Source organism: Fusarium venenatum (assembly GCF_020744135.1).
Source record: "Fusarium venenatum strain MPI-CAGE-CH-0201 chromosome Unknown EDB82scaffold_1, whole genome shotgun sequence".
Classification (NCBI taxonomy): Eukaryota; Fungi; Ascomycota; class Sordariomycetes; order Hypocreales; family Nectriaceae; genus Fusarium; species Fusarium venenatum.
Genome location: NW_027072129.1, coordinates 2,607,337 through 2,623,946, shown reverse-complemented (window position 1 = coordinate 2,623,946; position 16,610 = coordinate 2,607,337). Strand labels below are relative to the sequence as shown.

The 16,610-nt window shown below is 48.9% G+C and overlaps 6 protein-coding genes across 6 annotated transcripts; 2 read left to right on the top strand and 4 right to left on the bottom strand.

The window, feature by feature from the left end:
- The first annotated feature begins 255 nt into the window (after nt 1-255).
- EDB82DRAFT_24067 (Non-repetitive/WGA-negative nucleoporin C-terminal-domain-containing protein) lies at nt 256-5,039 on the top strand. Its single transcript, XM_065607294.1, has 4 exons — nt 256-838; nt 899-968; nt 1,031-4,423; nt 4,477-5,039. Exons 1-4 carry the CDS (start codon nt 497-499, stop codon nt 4,812-4,814), a joined length of 4,143 nt encoding a protein of 1,380 aa, XP_065465407.1. The 5' UTR covers nt 256-496; the 3' UTR covers nt 4,815-5,039.
- A 338-nt stretch (nt 5,040-5,377) lies between these two features.
- EDB82DRAFT_484340 (domain found in IF2B/IF5-domain-containing protein) lies at nt 5,378-7,650 on the bottom strand. Its single transcript, XM_025731566.2, has 3 exons — nt 7,255-7,650; nt 5,974-6,790; nt 5,378-5,913 (listed from the first exon to the last, which is right to left on the bottom strand). The coding sequence occupies exons 1-3, from the start codon at nt 7,264-7,266 to the stop codon at nt 5,744-5,746; spliced, it is 999 nt and encodes a 332-aa protein (XP_025590578.1). The 5' UTR covers nt 7,267-7,650; the 3' UTR covers nt 5,378-5,743.
- On the top strand, nt 7,651-8,707 carry EDB82DRAFT_484332 (uncharacterized protein). Its single transcript, XM_025731567.2, has 2 exons — nt 7,651-8,286; nt 8,347-8,707. The coding sequence occupies exons 1-2, from the start codon at nt 8,058-8,060 to the stop codon at nt 8,448-8,450; spliced, it is 333 nt and encodes a 110-aa protein (XP_025590579.1). The 5' UTR covers nt 7,651-8,057; the 3' UTR covers nt 8,451-8,707.
- Nucleotides 8,708-9,040: 333 nt separating this feature from the next.
- On the bottom strand, nt 9,041-9,574 carry EDB82DRAFT_470392 (marvel domain-containing protein; the record flags this gene model as incomplete). Its single annotated transcript, XM_025731568.1, has 1 exon — nt 9,041-9,574. One exon carries the CDS (start codon nt 9,572-9,574, stop codon nt 9,041-9,043), a length of 534 nt encoding a protein of 177 aa, XP_025590580.1.
- A 5,131-nt stretch (nt 9,575-14,705) lies between these two features.
- EDB82DRAFT_23994 (uncharacterized protein) lies at nt 14,706-15,572 on the bottom strand. The gene is made up of 2 exons (XM_065607292.1): nt 15,480-15,572; nt 14,706-15,423 (listed from the first exon to the last, which is right to left on the bottom strand). Exon 2 carries the CDS (start codon nt 15,388-15,390, stop codon nt 14,833-14,835), a length of 558 nt encoding a protein of 185 aa, XP_065465406.1. The 5' UTR covers nt 15,391-15,423; nt 15,480-15,572; the 3' UTR covers nt 14,706-14,832.
- A 410-nt stretch (nt 15,573-15,982) lies between these two features.
- Nucleotides 15,983-16,426, bottom strand: EDB82DRAFT_519640 (uncharacterized protein; the record flags this gene model as incomplete). Its single annotated transcript, XM_025731570.2, has 1 exon — nt 15,983-16,426. One exon carries the CDS (start codon nt 16,424-16,426, stop codon nt 15,983-15,985), a length of 444 nt encoding a protein of 147 aa, XP_025590582.2.
- Nucleotides 16,427-16,610: the final 184 nt, after the last annotated feature.

The following is a 16,610-nucleotide window of genomic DNA, read 5'->3' as shown; positions in this document are numbered from 1 at the left end:
AGTGGGCCACATGTAGTCCGAGCTCTGGTTGGCTCGCACGCCTAATTGATGGAAGCTCTCAAGGGGCTTCAAGGCAATGCCAGCTCAGCACAGCAGCTCTAGCACTACACCTCAGAGGAAAAAAAAAGGCACCGGAGCAGATTCGACCAATCATAACGCGCCAGGCAAGGTCGTAGCTGGGAAACCGTCAACCTATTTTGTTGTTCGATTGGCTACCGATGCACGCTTCGTCACTGCTCTCTCGTTGCAGGATAGGCTTCGAAAGCCCAGTTTTCTCTTGCATCCCATCCCATCCATCCCATCAAAAAAGTCACCGTTCACATCCTCCCATTCACGTCAGAATCCATCACGATCATCGTCACGTTCACGCCGCAAAATGCCTCTATGATCACGCGGCTGACACCATCGCCATTTTAATCCGACACGTCCTATCTCGCGACTTAATTTCTTGATACACTCAACCATCCATCGATATCAACCTTGCGATCCACCCAAAATGTTTTCCCCGTCCGTCGCTCAAGGCGGCCCAGCGACTGCGACTCGCTCACGCCGTCGTCAGCGACCTGTGAGCTCCGAACGCACCACTCAGCAACCGAAAGCCAAGAGACAGAGGTTGCCTCTGACGGAGCAGACTTTTGTCAATCCAGATAACCAACAGGAGATGGTCGAGGTCAAGGCCGATGCAAAGGTCGCGACTCTACCAACCAAAACCAAGAACAAAAACATTGAGCCGCCAGAACCTTCAAGCCCGGTTTTGCGCAAGGAGTTGAACGTTCGTGTAAAAAAGGCGAAGCACGGAGACCGTGCCGCTAATAAAGGTGATGGAAGTCTTGTGTTGGTAAGAATAGAGAAGCCACTTCTTTCAGCTTGATGCCGCATACTAATTGCCCCTTTGTAGACAAGTACCAACGCATACACAGTTAGCAAACTGCCAGCCCTGCCTGACAGGATCCGCTCCGACTGGTCAGGTAAGTTGATGCGCAAAATGAATTGACTTTCATAGATGCCCTGCTCACTTCTAATGTCACAGCTTACCAAACCGCCGACATATTTTCTACGGGCTATGCCCTCTCCCTAACCCAAACACACGCCCTTGTCTGGCCGTACACATCCACGTCGCAATCCCCCGAGACCTTTTCTTTCAGCCTTCCATCAACTACCAGACCAAACGAACCCCTTCCTGTAGGATGCCTCGTCTCACCATCCGCGTCATCTGCAGAGCCTGGCTTAGTTGTGGTTATGGGAGGTAGCGGAAAGGTTGTATACTGGGAATCTATTGCAAGCGCGGCCACGTTTGTTTTCATGAAGAAGGACCGCACAGGCGTAGAGTACACCATCTCAGGAATGCACTCTGGGGAGAAAGTTGTGGCTATTACCAACGCTGAATCTGCTGGTTTCATACTCACCTTCAACTCTGGGCGCCTTGCGTACATGAACGTGCGCGATAGCCAAGGTCGACCTTCCATCTCAGTTCAGTTCTTGCGCAACAACTTGTCGCCTCCCACTGGTGGTATCTTTGGCAGTATTCGACACGCCTTCCAGCATTTATCTCTCAAAGGGGATATTGCTGCCGTCCGAGCAGATAGGTCTGCACGAACAGGCGAGAGGAACATTGTTGCTCTTACCGGCAAAGGACGACTTAACGCCTGGAGGGTTCATCGTGGAGGCCATAACGAGATTATCGGTGATGCCGATGTACGTGGGGAAATTATTGCTGCCCTGCAGGAGACCGACCCTGTATCTCAAGAGTATCCCGAGGATTCTTTTGAAGCAGTTGACTTCACTTATGTCCCCAAGGGCTTGGAGTCAAAGTACCTTGAGTTGAGCAGGCTGAGTGATGCGATGGCCACCGATGATTCGTCAGTGCAACACCTCTTGGTTCTCGTCAGCTTGACCCTGCGAAGCACTTCTCGCTACGCCTTGGTCGAGGCTATTTTAACCCCTTGGGACTGTCAAATTGGCATGATCCGTCCCATAACCTCATATAGTGCGCCATTCTCATCATCTCAACTCTCCGAAACTCCACGACCGCGCCTATATCTTCCTCGACCCGCACTCGTTGCCTTTGTCGTTTTCGATCGCGCAACTGTCATTGCATCTATCACTGTCCCGCCCCAATCTCCCGAATCTCAGCTTCAAATTGACAGTCACATACTACCTGCCGCCTTTGAAGATGTCATCGACTTCCGAGAAGATGACGTACATGAAATCATTGGTTCTGGATTTGAAGAAATAGCATCGGCTTCTACCCACGAGGAGAATCGACTGCATCGACCCAAGACGAAGAACCCCGCTGTTGTTCTCATGGTTAGGGGAGCTGGTGCGGTGCGCATTGTGACAACTGATGTGGACAAATTCGCTAGTGACCAACCACCAAAGGTTTCCGCAAAGAGCAAGATTGAGCAGGCAGTCTTCTTCGGCGTAAAGCAAGACAACCCCCTGATTTTTGACGGTCGACAAGACATCAAGTTTTCTGATGAAGAAATCGCCGAAGCTGCTCTTGAAATTAGTCATGAGATCTTAAGTTCGAGCACCCCCTTTATATCAACTCTTCCGGCTTCATTGGAAGATAACCTGCGAGCTCGATCAAATGCGCTTGAGAGGTTAATTACTCAGCTCAGAATTATGGGAGCAGATCTCAACCGCAAGACACGCTGGAGCCTGCTGTACGATGCCGAGAAAATGCATGTAGCTACTTTGCTTTGGAAGAGACATGAGGCTTTCACTGCTGCACGACCGGCAAATGACAAGAAGAGTCTTGTCGGCACGATTGTTGAATTCATCCATCAAGGTCAGAAGCACAACCCCGTCGCCGAGATTGGCGAGGTTGATCGCGTTCGTCACTGGTTTATCAACGACGTCTTCCGTCTGGAACTCTTCGTTGCTTGGGCGTACGAAGTCATCAAGACCTTGTACAAGGACAATCTACTCGACGACGCCAAGGTTAATGTCATGATTTACGAAGCAATTCAAGTCTATAACTGCACATACACAGCAGCCCATGATTTCCGAAAGAACAGTCTCAGTTCTTATGGCCTCGGATTCGAAGAGCTTCGCCTAGGCATCCTCCGCGATGGATATGATGACCTTCCTGAGCCCTGGACTGGCTCGCAGTACGTCGCCAACAACGCTAAACGTCTCGTCGACCTCTCCGACCAGTGGGTGCTGAAGAACCACGACGCTGGAGAATCGAACAAGGCAGCAAACCAGCCGGATCCCAAGGTCGTTTCCAAGATTTTTGAGGAGCTCCCTACTCTCATTGATGGCATGCTCACTTCGGTTCTGGAGTACGCTCGCTGGTCGGATAAACAAACCGACCAGAAGGTCATGTCGCAGCAATTTGCAAAGGTGTATGCAACTGATCGCTTCGAGAAGCCTCTTGCGTTGGCACGTTCCGGAAAGTGGGAGGAAGGCGCCTCGATTGCTGAGAAACACGAGTGCCTTCGTGCTCTTTCTGTTATCCTGCTTGATCACATCCAGATCCTCGAAGATCGCCTTGGCGAGCCAGGGCTTTCCCTAGTAGAAACACAGAATCTCAAGCGACTTAGGGATAGTAAGAAAACTAAGCTGCAGAATAGCTTTTCTACTTACGGCCAGGCCTTCGCGTTCCCGGCTTACGAGTTCCTGCTTCAGAAACACGGAGTCGAAGACGTATTGGAATTCGACCTCGATAACCACGGCTTCAAAACCCAGTTCCTCCGTAGCAAGCCTGAACTGGCGCGAATATCGTGGATCAATGATGTGCAACAGGAGAGGGACGTCGGCCATAGTGCCGATACACTTATCGATCTAGCGCTCAAGAAAGAGCAACAAGTCTGGAGCAAGAAGATTGAGTTGAGTCTAGGCAAACTTGCTCTTATGGCCGAGCTTGAGGAGAAGGACATCAAGGCCGGTGGTCTCAAGGTCAACGCTGATGAAGTCCGTGCTGAGGAAAAGTTGAAGCAGGTTGATAGAGAGTTGGTTGCGATTAAGATCCAGGATCAACTATATCACCAGGTTCTTCCCAGCACATATGATGCCGTGGACGATGCTGCCGCGCTCAACTTTGCCATGGAAGTTCACAGCATGAACATCCCGCGTCGCCAAAAGGCCCAACACCAGATTTTCGAAGATGGCATGAAGCGTCTCCTGCAACATGAAGCTTTGGATGCTATGACACTCATCGACCTTCTTACTTTAATTTATTTGAAACCCGAGTCACGGGCCGAAATCGCCAATCCGTTCTGGCTGGCTCTTCTCGTTGCTGAAAATAGCTGCCATCCCGACGAAGTTAAGGAAGCCAAGCGGATGATTTGGAGGAGACTCTTCATTCGTGACGATTGGTCACGCATTAACGACACTCAACTCAAGGATGACCGTGAGGTGGTCGAGAGATTGGAAGACACTGAACTCTACTCTATGCTGACAGACTGCATTAGCTTTCGTAAGTTGATTTCTGGATCTGGCAACTCGAACTTTTACTAACTTTGATCACAGAAGATACACGGGAACCTTTCCGGCCTCAGTCCCCCAAAGAGGCCTTAGGTGCCTTTACCGACAACCTTGACCGTCGATTCCGCGACTTCGAGGCATCATTCCGCACAAAGCTGATCGAGGTCATGAAGCACGAGGACAAGCTTCTTCATCAGTTCATTGAGAAGAACCGCCTTGGCCAATGGGTACACACCACCTTCGAGGCCGTACGGGCAGAACTGGACAGGACTTTAGACACTGCGACCAAGAACCCTAGCGTTATTGACACAGATAAAGTTATGGCCGGCTCGATATTTGACACTGACATGTCAGTGGACACGAGTCCTGTTGGACGATTTTAGACGAATAGTTCATCGGCGAGGTCAGGCCGCTAATTTGTTCCTACAATTGGCTGGCTTGTACAATAATACAATGTTCTGCATGGCGCATACATACTGAAGATGGAAGGTGATGCAAGTGGCACATCGGTGGTATACATCAACGTTCATTATTACCCTTGTACACAAGAGCAACACGCATAAAAAAAAAGGGGGGAAACGGAGGGAGGGCTATGTTAGGCTGGTTTTGAAGAGTTATTAGGCTGCGGCCTTTCTGCGTTTGGGGGGAGGCATGTCCTACTGCATGGTTTCTTATTTTTTTTTTCAACTTTTCCAATCTCTCATACCTCAATCTTGTACATAGGAGCCCTCATTCATTAGAGGTAGGAGTAAAAGGTTAGTTCTGGATTGACCACTACCCAAAGGCACGACTGAATCAGATCGTCGTCGTGTGGTAATGAATACTTTTAAGGATGCACAATATCTGCATACCGTTTATGTTTGCACGTATCTTGCCTTTGGAGGGTTGGGTTTTGTCTATCACTTTGATGGGATTCGTTAATAGTAGTCACCGTTGTATCAAGCTTGGTTGGCTGCAGTTTTGTTTCATTCCGGCATCATGTACATAATCCATACGCCAACATCATAACCCCGGCACCCGATTTCATAATTTATCGAGTCCGACATTACTCCTTTTGACCCTAGAGACCAGATCGTGCGGAGAAGGCAACTATCAGTAGAGCCTCATCCAAAATTGCGAAATCTGCATCCATCGTTGAGACTACGCAGCTTAAAAAGAAAACCGTTTATTCGTTTTCAGCGTAGAATCAGCTGCGTAGCCAAGATAGAACACCGCCAAGACAAACGTAACCACCCAGCACCCACAGGCCAAGAACGTTGTTGGCAGTGAGTGGGGACAAAACTGAGAGAAAGGAAAAGAGACGGGGGGCTGCTTAACCCTGCATCTTTCTTCGCTTGCCGACTTGAGCGGAGAAACCAGTCTTGATAGCAGTGACACTTCGTCGAGAAGCACAGTTGTTGCAAGTGATGAAGTACAGACGGTTCTCACCCTTGTTGAGCTCGGTATCGGGAGATTTGCAGGTCTTGCAAGTGACGTACTCGACTAAGAAGGGTACGGTTAGCAACTATATGTCTGCCGTACAGCATATTCTATAAAACTTACTGATGTATTTTCGGACAACATTCTCGATCTGCTTCTGCTGGAAACGACCCTTGATAACCAGTCTTCGGCTACCGTCGACGGAACCGCTGGTACCCAACTCAGCAAACAGATAGGCAGTGACGTGCTCCTCGGTCCTCTTCATGCGCTTGCAAATATCGGCAATGTTGGCAAAAACAGTTTTTCGGTTGCCTTCTCGCATGCACTGAGGTGGGGGGATTTTGTAGCTCTTTGTTCCGGTCATAACGTGGTCGGGGTTCCTCTGGGTGAGCTCGCTGAAGAATCGAGAAAGGAGCATGGTGTAGCCAATGGCCTTAGTCTCGTCGTGAGCCCAGATACCTGTTCCCTCGTGCATGTCACCCTCCTGCTCCTGAGGATCCTCCTCGGCCTCCTCAGCGCCCTCCTGCAGCTCAAGCTTCTCGAGCTGCTTGGTGAAGTCGTCATCCTTGGCAGCCTTGGGCTTCTTCTTCTTCTTCTTCAAGGTCAGGTCGAGACCTCCATCTTCGGCTGGGGCATCATCCTCGGCGGGGGCGGCGTCGGCATCATCCTCGACCTTCTTTGACTTCTTCTTCTTCTTCTTCATGAGAGAAAGGTCAAGGCCACCATCCTCAGCTGGGGGAAGATCCTCAGCAGCTGTCGTTTGCGAATCAGTAAAGGACTCAAGGGCTGCAGAAAGCGGTGGCGTACGGGGCGTGTGAGACTGAGCCGAATCCTTGGGTTCTTCGGTAGCGTTAACCATGGTGACGGAACCGTCAGCGTCTACTACGACCTGTTCGTCGGTGAAAGCAACGGATTTGCGAGATTTACGTTCGGTCGGTGCCTGTAAAATGGAGAGAAAAAAAGGTAAATGCGTTAGTAGAGGATTCGATTGAGGGGGCGGTGTTGCCGGCGGTCGTGGATAATGAATGATGATGGTGAAGGTGGCGGTTAGGAAAATGTGAGTCAAAGGTAGAATAAATTGATGTCAACTCGCCTGTTCTCCGTCCCAAAAGTGGTGTAGGATGGTACAGAGGTACTTTCACACTGAGGATGATGGTGGGGTAAAAAGTGATAGGGGGAGGCAATGATAGGCTGGTTGATAGGGCGCTGGAGGGTTTTTGGAGGGGTAAAAGATTGGGCCTGTGCGGTTCAAAGGGTACAAGGACATGGAAGACCATGAGAGCCTGGTACACATCTGAGGTTCACATGGAAGCCAGGCTGAATGTATTGCAATTGTAGTGTATCGGATAGGTTGTATTTTGGCCCAGAAGTGAGTCGGTAGGGAACATATGTGTCTTGACTCACCTCGCCCTCCATGGTTGCTTCTGCAATTGTGATTGCTTAGAAGACGTTTCTTTTAATTTGTTGCACAGCGCGCACGCAGTTGTACCGGAAGTTTTTTTGGGATGTGGGTGTCGACTCCGTACAAGGTGAAGAAAGCTCTTTTTTCCTTTTTCTTTCACGAGCTCTCGCGCAACAATAATAGGTGTTTTCGAGTCGCAGAGCTTTTGCGCGTTCTGTTGATATGCTTCTTCCGATGGATTTTGTTGCGGGTTAACAAGGTAGAGGTGAATGAATCCAACGTCATGGGCGGATGCGATACCTTGAGTCAACAGCGCAAGCGGACCCCATCTCACGATAGTAAATCACGTGTTATCTCACGTGTATAGCATCACCACCAATCGCAACCAATCAGGCAGGAAGCTGTTCATAGCTTCCCCGGTTCTGATCGGAGTGTAGCTCCGGGTGCCGATGCGACTGTAGTCTTGACGACTGTGACGAACATCACCTCGGTCGTCGTTTTGGTTGTCTACTGTCGCAATTCAGAGGTTTCTGGCATTCCTCCCTACGAACAAACTCGTCATACTCGAATCCTCCAAGAACAGTGGCTGTTTTTAGCTTCTACACCGATCCGAACTCTTCGAGTTATTGTCCCATCCGAAGCGGCCCGTGATTTCAACGTCCCGCCATCATTCATATATCAACCTCGAATGCAGATTTAGTCCTTTTCGCTACCTAATCCAACGATACCACGCGCCAACGAGAAACTAGTGTTGACTTACCACTTAGTCAAGGGTTGGAATCTCATACCTACCACCACCACAAGCATGGCTGCCGACTCTTCCCTCGTCGACCTCCATGATGCGTCCATGTCCGACGATAAGGACGACCTCGACTCTCTCCCCTCCATATCAACCGACGACATTTACTCCGATGTTTCCGACTCTGATGCACAAGCCGAGTGGGAACGTAGTCTGGAGCAGTTGCAATTGATATTGACTATGATGATCGTCCCCTGGATGGGTAAATACTTTGGTCGCAAGTTTGCCTACTGGAGTAAGTCTTTCTCAGTAGCGGCCTGAAGCTCGGCAGATTCACTGACACATCTCTAACCAGGTTGGTCGCGATATATGGAGTGGGCACACAACGTCAATGTTCGATTAACGGATAAGAAAGCATTTAAGGCGGCAGGTGTTGTTGAGACCGCGGCAACACTATAGACGACATACACGTCCAAGGACGAGGGGCACTCTGAAAACAGACACGACAGACGGATCCTTAGGAGCATGCATGGCTTTAGTACGGTGTTGGGGTATTCCTGATCGCATATTTTAAAATAGATGACTATACATGTCCACATCATGATTACGCTCATGCTCCCCGTTCGACAGGAATTGCTCTCGACCATGATTCCAGGGCCAATAGCTTCTGAGGTAGTCTACAGCACCATATCACAAATCATGACTGCATTCAAACTAATTACTACATAATCATTACCCGTCGTCCAACTCCCGTGCTGATCATACTTCTTCCTCTTCTCTCATACAAAAAATTAACACATTCCAATATTCCTGGTATAAACAACTCAAACGTAGGTCCTTTTGGACGCCAACATGGGACATTATCATCAACAATTGACGACACTCTTCGGGTACGCCTTTTATGATACTGTCCCAAATGATTGGCCCAGTGTCACGCAGCCTTGGTACAGCCTTGCTGATCCGACCACAAGCTCCCATGATCGCGTTAGCGACATTCTCGTGCGACAGATATCCCATCGTAGGATGGCGCCTTGGTGCCATATGGTTCATCACACACTGGACGAAATCTGTGACATGGATGGTCTTGAAGCGGCGCTTCGGAGAGAGCCATAGGTGTTGCGGGCATTTCGGATAGTCAAGAATAAACTTCCAGATACACAAGCAAACAAAAACCATATAAAAACTGTGCTTGCTTGCAATCGGCGACATCGGCCCTCATCACTCGCTGATCCCCATGCAATCCAGTCCGTTGGCAATGCTTTAGGGTTTATCTCTCCACAGCTGACGACGCGCAGCTTGGCAGCAAGGACAATAGCTCCAATGAAGGTGAAAAGAACGGCGATGGCATCGAGTGGGAGTTGCAGAAGCGGTTTGTCGAGAGCAGAGACGAAGAAGCTAAGGAGGCCAATGATGCAAACGATCCAACATACGACTGCAACAAACATAATAAAGTTGACAGCAGCAGTTGCGGAGCCTATAGCGTCGATGTTTGATGAAATAACACTGCCAATAAGTGCTGTTAGGAGGATAGTCATCAATAGCCCTGTGCCTCGCAGGATCATCTGTATAAGATTGTAGCGCATGATGGGCAACTGATGATGCCCAATATGCGGTCTACAACGGCGTTGATGGAAGTGCAGTAGTGGTTACACGGAGAGTAGTCGTGGCACTGGTGGGAGTGGGTCGGTAGTCTCTGCACCGTAGATGTGTCGATAAGATGGGCTATGCGAGTAAAACGCTGCTCAATGGGTTCGTATGGTATCGTAGGTGGTGATAGAAGGGTTGTTGATCGGCAGCAAACCTGGAGCAACTTATGCGGGGATGGCGATGTTCAGCTACCGCAGTAAGGCTGGAATTCTTGATGGAGGATGCATGTGGAGTTAAATCGAATCGAAGTAAAGTGAATTGACGTGATGTGATGGGTTCTAAATGAGACGTTGGTGATGGGGGTCTTGGCTGGCTACTTCTCTTTGCCCATTGCCCAAGCAACCGCCAACGACTACACCTACTTCAATGACTTTGGGAAGGTCCCGTCAATCGGCCTAGGGTTGCAGTGGAAGGCCAGACCGTTTCTGTAACGTCCACGCAAGCTTCTTTCCCTATTGCCCGGCTAATGGACCATACAAATACGCCGGATAGGAAATGAGGTCCTGATTCCTTGATCCGATCTCTCATTGTGTTTCATGATAAACTATTGGCCCAGTGAATGGCTTTGACAGTGAGTGATTAAGGGGTGTTGACCAATCAGGGCTTTCGCAGAACTGTCATTACTACATATTTACATTCCATTGCCGCTACAGAACAACGGATCTGCGAGTTGCTTTTGACTGTTAATTTGACCAGCCGCGTGTTGGGCGTTAAAATGTTGAAGAAGCTTCCTATGTATTTTAACGATCCATTCTTTGGTTCATGTTGCTGCTGCGCCTCAAAGTGCTGTAGGTACTAAGTGCCTGGCGGTTGGCAGGTGAACCACTTCCATGGATCCCCGGGAATGATGGCGGCTACAGTCATACTTCTTATTTGATTCGCCGCCATTCTTACCAGCTCAATGGTTGCAGCCGGGCCATTCGGGTCGTAGCTGCAGAAAAGGGTCCTTCCGCCCCTCCCTCACCCACTGGTCATGCAAGTCATTGATTGGATCAATTCCTAACTTCCAACTATCTCATTCGACACAAAATCATGTTTTGCCATCAACTCAAAATTTTGCATACCAATACCTTAAACAAGCTTTCAGCCAACATTACGTTTTCCGTCAACTACCTAGGTCTCCGCCACCAGCTAGCCACACTTGAACACCCCCCCGAATTAGTGCAGAGCCACTGACTGATTTGAATCTCACATCTGCGCGGAAGAGGCACCTGTCACTGTTCATCTGCCGTACGCCATGCCCAACCATCACTCGGGCTCGTTTCTCCTTGCAAATCCCTTTTCTGTCAGAGTGCAGATGGCGTCTTGACCGTTTTGACCCGTCACTTCGAGAATATTCATCAAACAGGTTCAGCAGTACAGTCATGTATTCCCTTCGCCAAGACTGTTTTCGTGTTCCTACAAGATCGATTCTCTCTTCCTAGTCAATTCCAGGTGTCAAATGTCTTGAGCGTCGGCTCCACAACGCAACAAGCCTGTTTAGCACAAGACACCAAAAGCATAAAGACCAAAAGCACGTATCTGCTGCTTGGCAAAGTGGCTCACCTTGCCCCTCCTCAGATACCCTCACAATTGTTGAGTAAACATTTATCATGATAAATCCAGTATGCTAGCCTGACCTTATGATCCTGATATGGCCCTAAAGGCTCGCGCTCAGCTCGGAAAGAGATGCCGCAAGATCTGCATCATGGTACTGCATGCTTGCGCTGTCGATGGCCGGAATGCGGCTTGCAGATCTGCAAAAGTCGCTGCACTCACCCAATCGTGGGGGACCGATATTTTACGGAGAATTGAAGTAAAGAAAAATACAGGATAATCTCCCGTCATAAGCGGTCAAACCAGGAACCAGTTGACTCGAGTGGCCCCACGACCTCATTCACTTGCTAGCGACTTCGTTGACGCCATTTAATCCAACCCACTCAGGCAGCCTCATATTCCCTCGAATTCCCCTCACCAACAGATTGCAGCTTTGGTGTGACTCTTACCACCTGTAACTGGCTGGCTTTTGGGCAGTATAACTCCTTGCTGCAGCTGTCAACCTCATCTTGGAGCCGGGGTTGTTGGGTAGATCCGCTGTCAGTGTCTGCAAGAAAGAGCCTCATCGACTTCAGTGTGATCAACGTTGTTACAGGTTTCACGTCAACAATAGGTAACGCCATACGGGATGTCACTCTTCACCGCTTCGTACCACTGAGTGGCACTTCTTCCACGTACCGAGCCACCGGTTCTCTCTCAAACTCTGATGAAGATGCCCTTTACCAAAAAGTCTGTAGCTTCAGCCCAGTTTAACACAGAAGTTCTATCCCTTCCCCCGGGTCCTTGCTTCCAGAGCCTCGGGATGCCCCATGCTCATCACCGCTACATCGGGGGTAAGCTCATGGCATGAGAGCAGCGATCCAAGTTCAAGATCTACCCCTTTCTCTAAACCTCTCGGGTTGTTGGCGTCTTTCTGGCCGTGATGTATTCGATACCTTGATGCTTGCGAGCAACGCCTTCTGTGTTGGGTGTGAGGCAAATAACCTTTACCTGGTGCCAGACTATTGATCTGGTTGCTTTCGCCAGGCCTCCTTTTGCACCATGGCCAGAATCTCATGGCACTGACCTTTCCTCTTGGGGCAGAAAACTTTGCCTCTTCCGGTATTCTTCTGGAATTTTGTCAAGCTTCTATGCAGCTGGCCAGCATCTGATACCTTTACACGCCTCCTCAAGAATTAGAGTTTTAAACATTCAATTTACCAACTTTCTGGATTACCCAAAATGGTCACTGTCGACGAAACTGGCACAGGGGCTCGAAGCCAAGACGCCTTACCCTTCCAGCTGGTCTTGCACCCTACACAGCACAGTAGGCGTCACACTCACGTTATCAAGCCATATGTGGCCACTGGGTCGAGCCAGGCTTTCGATAGTGACGTTTGAAGCCTCAACGTCCGAATTAAGGGTCGTCCGCAAGCCTTTAGGTCGGAAGTTTTTCAGCAAGAAGCCATGGCCATGAGCCTCGGTACTGAGAAGCTAGCCTGCTACAGCTTGATTGCAACGAAAACCAAGCGTCGGGAGAACGAAGGAGCATCTCAGTGAGACAATGAGTCGGTTGCTTTCCTGTCCATGCAGTCGCTCCACCTGGCAATCTCATACCGACATTTTTATCGCCGAGGCCAAAATAATAACTGGGCCTTAGATCACAGCTAAGCATCCACGAGGTTGGAGCCAACTGCTTGCCGTGGGTATCCAGGAACATGCAATGCACAACATCTAACACTAAAAGCGAAAAGAACTTAGCTATAGAGCATCGTGACGATCAAATACTGGCGCTGGGCCTGGTGTTCGCTCGGCTTGCTGGTAGTTCGAAGATAAACTTTCCTGGCGCAAGCGCCTTCAACGTTTTTCCGACCCTGAGATAAGTGTGGAAGCGGCCGCTCTCCATTTATGGGTACGATATGCAGAAAGGAGCATCAGCGGCTCATATCCAAACTCTATCTGATCCCCCTCAACCCAGTCGGGATCCCGAGATGGGTGCTCACGGAACTACAATTCCCTGATCTAACTCCGTCCTTTGACGGTGTTGCCCAAAAGACCGTATTTCATATGGACTCTAGCCTTTTTGTATCAAATAGAGCCTAGGAAAGGCAATATTGTGGCGCAACGTTAATGAAAATGGCGGTGTGATCATTGAATACGGCGAGCCAACGCGTATGATTCTCTGTATGGATCCAAATGTGATGCCCTACTGTAGGCTTTGGTTTTAGCATTGTCCACAGACTCATCAAAACTGGTCTAAGAAGTCAAAAGTGTCTTCCGCACGGTCAAAATACTATTCTCGGCGACAGGTCATACAGCAGTTGAAGTCAGCTACAATGGTCTGAGATGCCGGTAAAGCAGAACGCCTCAACAGCACCCGATTGTATGGTTCCACAATCTTTACATTCCTATGGATATTATTGAGCGTTTCAAGCTCCCACGGCCGGTCAGGTAGATTTATCCGTACGGTCTGAAGTGCAAGTTGGTACGATGTGTGGTAGGCCCCTGTTAGACAACACTCATAAATGTGCGTTGGTATAAATGTTATACGATATATCATGTGTTCTGATTGAATATTGAAGACTCAGTTATACTTAGGCAGAAAGTTATTGACATCTTGGCACTGTAGTTGACGAAAGCTTCACAAGATTTCACCTATTCATTCTGGTGGAAGTGGATGGTCCAACGTCGGTGGAAGTGGGGCGAGCACCGGCCCCGGGATCGGAGTCTCGGAGCGGTACAACGGCAGGGCTGTAACTAACTGCCACAGCTGCGTGCCCGGATGTGGGATGCGTTAGCGGATGTTCTTTATCAACTGGCTGCAGATCATAGATCTGCACTGGAGCGTTGGGCAACCTTTATTGGAAAAGATGTGATTTCTTAGCAACTAATCTATTATACTCACTCCTCTCTGGGTATTATAAATTTGGAAGGCAAAGTCAGTGAACAATTCCATGGTCTTTTGTTGTGTTTCTCGATTGTTTTTTTTTTTTGCACCTCTAAACTCGGAGGTCAACGTTTTTGATACCCCCCCTCTGATTGATAATGTATGCACATGCCTAAGCTGAGCTGACGGTGTTAGTGAGAAGCTATTAACAATTAGTGATGTGAGTGTAAACTCAAAGGTGCAAGACCCAACAGTGGGAAATGCACATAATCATGTCCGGCTAGTGTGGCAGTAAAAGCTCCTCAATATTGATGCAGTATGATGCTATTCATGCTTAACGAAATGCTTTGATATGGCGGGATGTTGCCGAAATAAGACACTTGTCTTGGGACGCTTGTCTTGTCCGGCTTATCAAGGGCAAACACAACATAACATGCAATACACAAGTGGTGAGGTGTCAAGCGAGCCAGTTCCATGAACTAGATGGTTTCAATATTAACAAATGTTTATCCACGTTAGATAGAAAGGTTCGGAAATGATGATTTGTACTTCGCTTGGTCAAGCATGATTTCGTGAGCTAGTCTATAATATGCCTAATGTTTCAAAAACACAAAACTGCAACTGTACGCCATGTGGTATTTCTATTATACAAAAAAATTCTTTGTTAAAAGATGAGATCAAAAGTGGATAAGAAAAATAAGGTGAAGAACAGTCAAGTACTATAGCTCTGAATCCAACCCAAATGGTATCCATAAAACATGACTCGAAGGCGGACAAAATTATAAAACGACTTCAGAGGAGCAGGCGACTGCCAGCAGCCGAAGACGATTCGTTAGTTAAAAAAAAGTAGCCAGAAGAAAGAGTCATGGCAAAAGTGGGAAAAGATAATGAAACGAAGAGTAAAAGCAATAAGCCTCCGCTACACAGCGGTAACGAGTCAAGAACAAAGTTAACGACGAACACAGGGGCAATTGTTGGAAACAGTCCAAAGACCGGCATGACCCGCATCGTCATCAAGAGTTTGAGACGATGCGACGTAGATTTATCTACATGAGTCAAGGCTTGGTCGAGAAGGAATGGAAGGAAGACGAAGACACTCCTTGGAAACGCCACTCTATTGTGTTCTGCAGCCCTGTATACTAGGAGGCGACAGGGTAGACACAGACAGGTCGCATAGACATGGACAACACTGTAAGTACAGGGCAGTACCACCGGAGATTGGCCCCAGTAGTACCAGAAAGCGGGGCGCCATGCGAATGATGCTGGATGGCAGAATTCCTGACCCACCAAGCTAACAGGCTCGGACTCAGGAACCGGGGCTTTGTGGCGGATCATCCAGGGTTTCTCCATTGAGTGGATTCGACGTTGATTTTTGGTGTTTCTCTTTTCCTTCTTCAGTTCTTCTTCTCGGCTTCCGCGCTTTAGTGGGCATAACCGACCTCATGTGCATCTTCCGGCCTGCCATGACTTGGAAAGCCCTGCAATGAATACAAGGTTATCTCAATTCCGGCGGGTAACTTCCTCCGGGGCAAAACACACAGGGGTGTTAGGCTCTATGTCTTGCCATTATCCACTGCCCAGCTCGGTGATTGTCAAGAAGCGAGAGCTGAAACCTGAGGGCTCGTACAAGTGATAGGCAAGTCATCGGAAATTCGGATAATGAAATCAGGTTTGGGCAAAGCCTGGTTTGCCTCTGTGGGTATTGATATGGTAATAGGTGTGAGCATGCATGGATACTCATGTCCAAGTGTCGTATCATCGTTGACGACGATGAAGTTGGAAAGCAAAAAGAAGAGGAGAAGTTTGGTTCTATCGGCAGTGGACGATGTACGTGCACCTTGTTGCTTATGTGAATGGTAAGCGCCGGATGTGTCGAACCATTCTTGAGCGGAACATGACAGGACAGGATGCCGCTTTGTGTGAGTGTGATCCTGAGGAGAAATCAAGCGTGGGTGTTATCCCAGAATCGCTTACGAGCGCTGAGTGCCATCTTGTTGCCGGTAAATCGGTGCTGGAAGAAGTTGAAGACAGCAAACTCGTCTCTTGTCATGACATACGAGTCGGGATGCTCTGTGACTTTGCTCCAGATTCGTGCCAGCGCACCCTCTAGTATCTTGCTGATGGTAGGGTCAGATGAACCATCAGGACTCTCGCGGGCGATCTCGAGGGCCTGTGCAACACTGGCGTCTTGTTGAGATCGTGCATTAGCAGCGGCGGTAGCGGCCATTGCGGCGGTAGTTGTAGAATCAAGAGTTGGTGAGTGGGTGAGGTTGGTGAAGGTGAAGTAGGAAATATCTTGTTGTTGAGGATGGCGATGGGAAGAGACAGGACGGTAGGGGAGATAGTAGTAGGACTGTGATTGAAATTCTTGGGGAGCGACGGACATCATGGTAGTACTTGTATGTTTAATATAAGCCGGAGGAGTGGATGGGCTTGATGCAGGCGAGTCGCGCATGTATCAGAGAGAGATTTCCAGGCTAGGAGCTGGAAATAGAGCTGCCCTTGTGGAAAGTAGGTAACTTAGACAAGTGGAGAGGCAGGATGGGGTAGGGAGGGGGGCGAGTGGCTCG